We start from the raw sequence: 3,800 nt of genomic DNA on the forward strand, positions 1-3,800 counted from the left end.
TATATATATATACATATTTGAATCGTAATATATGTATTTGTAGAAAATAAACGACAGTACAGCGAATCAATGTGATAACTTATTGACCAGCGATATATATTATAAAATTTTAATTCCTTCCATTGGAAAGGTGGATCGATTAACACATGGTTGTACAGAATAAATTATATCTTTCTATGTATCATGTGTTTTATTGTTATATATATATCCCAGTTCTCCTAATATAATCTATTGATGTGAATCAACAAACTCAATAATTCAATGTTTTTATATAATGAGAGAGATAAAAAAATCAGTTTTAAAGCCATATATACAGGATGTATCTGAAATGATGCACTAAACTTTAGGAGCATATTCTAGAGGTCAAAATAAAATGTATTGAAATAGTTTAGATTATTTGAGTTTATAGATACTTGTGAATTATTAACAAATGTTATATATTATTTTTTATATACAAATTACAGTTATCTACATATATATATATGCATCACTTTACTATATTGGTGATATCATTACTCGGTTTTTAATAGTTTAACCATTCGTAGTTTTGATATTAATCTTTTGTATACACCATTTCATTCTGGCTCTTTTCAGTTTCGATGTACAGCTGTTCCTTCGGGAACGACGCCACTTTGAACACTACCGGGATTACATTCAAGATAGGATTCTGTTTTTGCAGACATCGTATCCAGCACAACAGAGAATCTTTCGTAGATGTACCTGTAGCACACATCGCAAAGTATGTGCCATCATCTTGTTCATGGACTGTAGAAGCAGGGATTATTTCCCTTTTATCCCAAAAAGGGATTCTAATATTTGAAACATCTATAAAAAAAGAAATGTGCAATAATATTTTCCTAGTAGAAAGTCATGCTTAGATACTTGAACACTTGTATACAATTAATATAATTATGTAATATAACGATCTATATAAAATCAATAAAAAATTATTTATATAAATTTGATCTATCACTATATTAATAGACAATTTAATTAACAAGTAGTTATTTACCATCAATATCTTCATACTCCTTCTTCTTTCTCATCTCTCCTCTGAGCACAAAATAGTCTATACATTGATCTGCAACCCAAACTGTATATGGTCCTTCAACAAAAATTGGACTGCTAGGAGATTGCGTTTGCAATAATCTCTCTTGTAAGCTGCTCATGGCGGATACAATCCACGTGTCCTCAACGGCATCTTGTGCATCCTTGGTCTCAAACTCCACAATTTTAGTCTGCACATCTACACTAGATATCTTACTCATCGCCAATCTCGCAAGTACTCGTGGATCCTTTGGTGCTGGTCTAGGACAAGGCCAGGGATTCAAGTTGGCGAATTTGGGCATCCAGTACATCATTCTCCAAAACTTCTTCAGTGGGGCACCGTGTTTCCCAAAGATATTCAGCAGCATGTCCTGCATCTCCACGTCTGGCATCACGCAATTTTTCTCCATTTTGCACAGCAAGTCAATGGCTATGTACTGCTGTTTAGGATAATGCATTACCATCGTTTGGAAAAAGTTGGTGGGGATAAATTTGCCCTTGGGAAGCACATCCAACAGAGTCTTGTACACGCCTAGATCTCGATTCACGCCAAACTCGTCCATGTATTTGAGAGCGACCTGAATAAATTCCACGTGACCGCGTCTGAGATCATTGTTGCTCTTATATTGCCGGAGTATTTCCAGATAAGCTTCCTTTTCCTTGCTCTCGGCGTTCGCAAAGGCCTGGAGCACGAGAGCCGACGGCTTGTCATCCTTTTTGTCATCTTTACCCTGGAATCCGCTGGTATAAACGCCGCGAGTGTAACTCGCTCGACCTGACGCAGGACCTGTAATTTTACGCGGTGGTCGTCTCAACAATGCGGGATCCTTACTCCATGTAAGGACGCTCCTCATAATCCGCGAGAGCATGTTGATCGATCGTATCCCTTCAAATTGTGCGACACATTATCCTTATACGATTGATTTACTCTCATCCGCGAAATTATGTTCCATAGCACCGATAAGATATTATTAAAGACCAGTGGTCTTATGGGATTTATATGACTGGAAGAAAAAACTCGCTGCGCATTATTTTAATTTATCCAGTTATTGTTTTATTATCGAAAATGTATAGATATTTCATGTAACTGCCTCAAGAACAACAAAATAAACATTTTATTGTAAAATTACTGTTTTATTATCGACAATACAAAGATTTACTGGTAATTGTTCAGTTTAGCGACCCCATTTCAAATATCGATAAGATTATGCTCATTCGGCGCGTTTTTGCATAAAACGAAAGAGTAACAGAAAAAAGTGTCGCTCTACTCCGCGCAGCAAGATATTAATAGTTAAAGTTGACGACTATTTAGGTTACAAAACCTGTCATACCGACGAAATACAGCGACATAAAGCCCGAATCACACTAGCGGCTCGCGGCTGCGATTGCGATTGCCTCAGCCAATCAGAAAGCACCAATTGCAAGTATGATTAGAGCGTAGCGAATCACAATCGCAATCGCAATCGCAGCCGCGAGCCGCTAGTGTGATTCGGGCTTAAGTATGCTCAAAGAGTAAAGGCCCTTGTACAATGCTAGACAATAGCAATAGCGATAGACGATATCCAATGAGAGCTCTGCTTTTTCGGAAAAGCAAAGCTCTCATTGGATATCGCCTAGCGCTATCGCTATCGCTTAGCATTATGCAAGGGCCTTAAAGAATGGGCGCGTTCAGGAGACACAACCGTTGAGCATTGCCTTGGGCGTTTTCCAGCAAGGTACTGTGACGTCCCGTCATTTTTCAAAACCATATTTCAACTAATAATTAAATATCGCATCTATTTCTGCATTATGCCTATGGAATATAATACAATTATTTAACCATTTGCCCTTATTTCCATTATTAATCAATTTTACTAATTGCTTATTGTTCTAGTTCCATATGATTACCCAGTAAACACAGTTTGTAGCAGTTATATAAAATGTAAGTAACAACCCAGACAGCACAAGGATGTCCTTAGGACGTCCAAAGGGCATCCAGGACATACATGTAGGATATCCTGAGGATATCCTATTTTAATCCTCGGATCTCCTCTGGATGTCCTGAGAATATTATTTAACTTCGAAAACATTAACATAACAATTACATTACTGTGTTTACTGGGTATTTAACGTATTAGGTGTACAACTTTGCTTCCGCCGTTTTCCTAATGATGGCTTTAGCGGTAAGTAGTGGTCGAAATAAATAGATCATAGACGTCATGCAATAAACTTGGGCATCTGTCAACATAACCCCATAGAAACATTAGTCGATTCGTGTCTGCATTATAAAGTTATTCTTGATTGAAAATGTCAGTTTACGAGCCAAATTCTCGTCATTTGCGGGTGGTTTTAATTTTCTGCTTCAATATGAAGAAATCTGTGGCTGAGGCTTATCGAATGCTCTCAAATATTTATGGTGAGGCCGCTATTAGTGAAAAAACGTGCGAGTGGTTTCAACGCTTCAAGAACGGTGATTTTCACGTCGAAGACCGGCAAAGCGGTGGAAGAGAGAAGGTTTTCGAAGATGCAGAATTGGAGGCATTACTTAATGAAGACTCGAGTCAAAGTCAAGAAGAATTGGCACGATCATTGGGAGTGACTCAACAAGCAATTTCAAAACGCCTCAAAGACATGGGAATGATTCAGAAGCAAGGAAATTGGGTGCCGTACGAGTTGAAACCGAGAGATGTTAAACGGCGTTTGTTTGCTTGTGAACAGTTGCTCGAAAAGCAAAGACGGAAGGGATTTCTGAATCGCATTGTGACTGGGGACGA

The 3,800-nt window shown here is 37.9% G+C and overlaps 1 protein-coding gene across 1 annotated transcript; it reads right to left on the reverse strand.

Moving 5' to 3' along the window:
• Positions 1 to 164: 164 nt before the first annotated feature.
• LOC115245409 (evolutionarily conserved signaling intermediate in Toll pathway, mitochondrial) lies at positions 165 to 2,394 on the reverse strand. The gene is made up of 3 exons (XM_029823717.1): positions 1,013 to 2,394; positions 376 to 825; positions 165 to 319 (listed from the first exon to the last, which is right to left on the reverse strand). The coding sequence occupies exons 1-2, from the start codon at positions 1,914 to 1,916 to the stop codon at positions 554 to 556; spliced, it is 1,176 nt and encodes a 391-aa protein (XP_029679577.1). The 5' UTR covers positions 1,917 to 2,394; the 3' UTR covers positions 165 to 319; positions 376 to 553.
• Between the last annotated feature and the right edge of the window lie 1,406 nt (positions 2,395 to 3,800).

This window comes from Formica exsecta, unplaced genomic scaffold, assembly GCF_003651465.1.
Source record: "Formica exsecta isolate Colony F162 unplaced genomic scaffold, ASM365146v1 scaffold97, whole genome shotgun sequence".
In the NCBI taxonomy this organism is placed as follows: domain Eukaryota; kingdom Metazoa; phylum Arthropoda; class Insecta; order Hymenoptera; family Formicidae; genus Formica; species Formica exsecta.

What these genes read in the sequence shown, in the direction of transcription:
- LOC115245409 (XM_029823717.1), bottom strand. Translation starts at nt 1,916, where the DNA reads ATGCTCTCGCGGATTATGAGGAGCGTCCTTACATGGAGTAAGGATCCC. An exon ending in GGAGTATGAAGATATTGATG is followed by an intron (nt 826 to 1,012) that starts GTAAATAACTAC and finishes CTTTTTTTATAG; the next exon opens with ATGTTTCAAATATTAGAATC.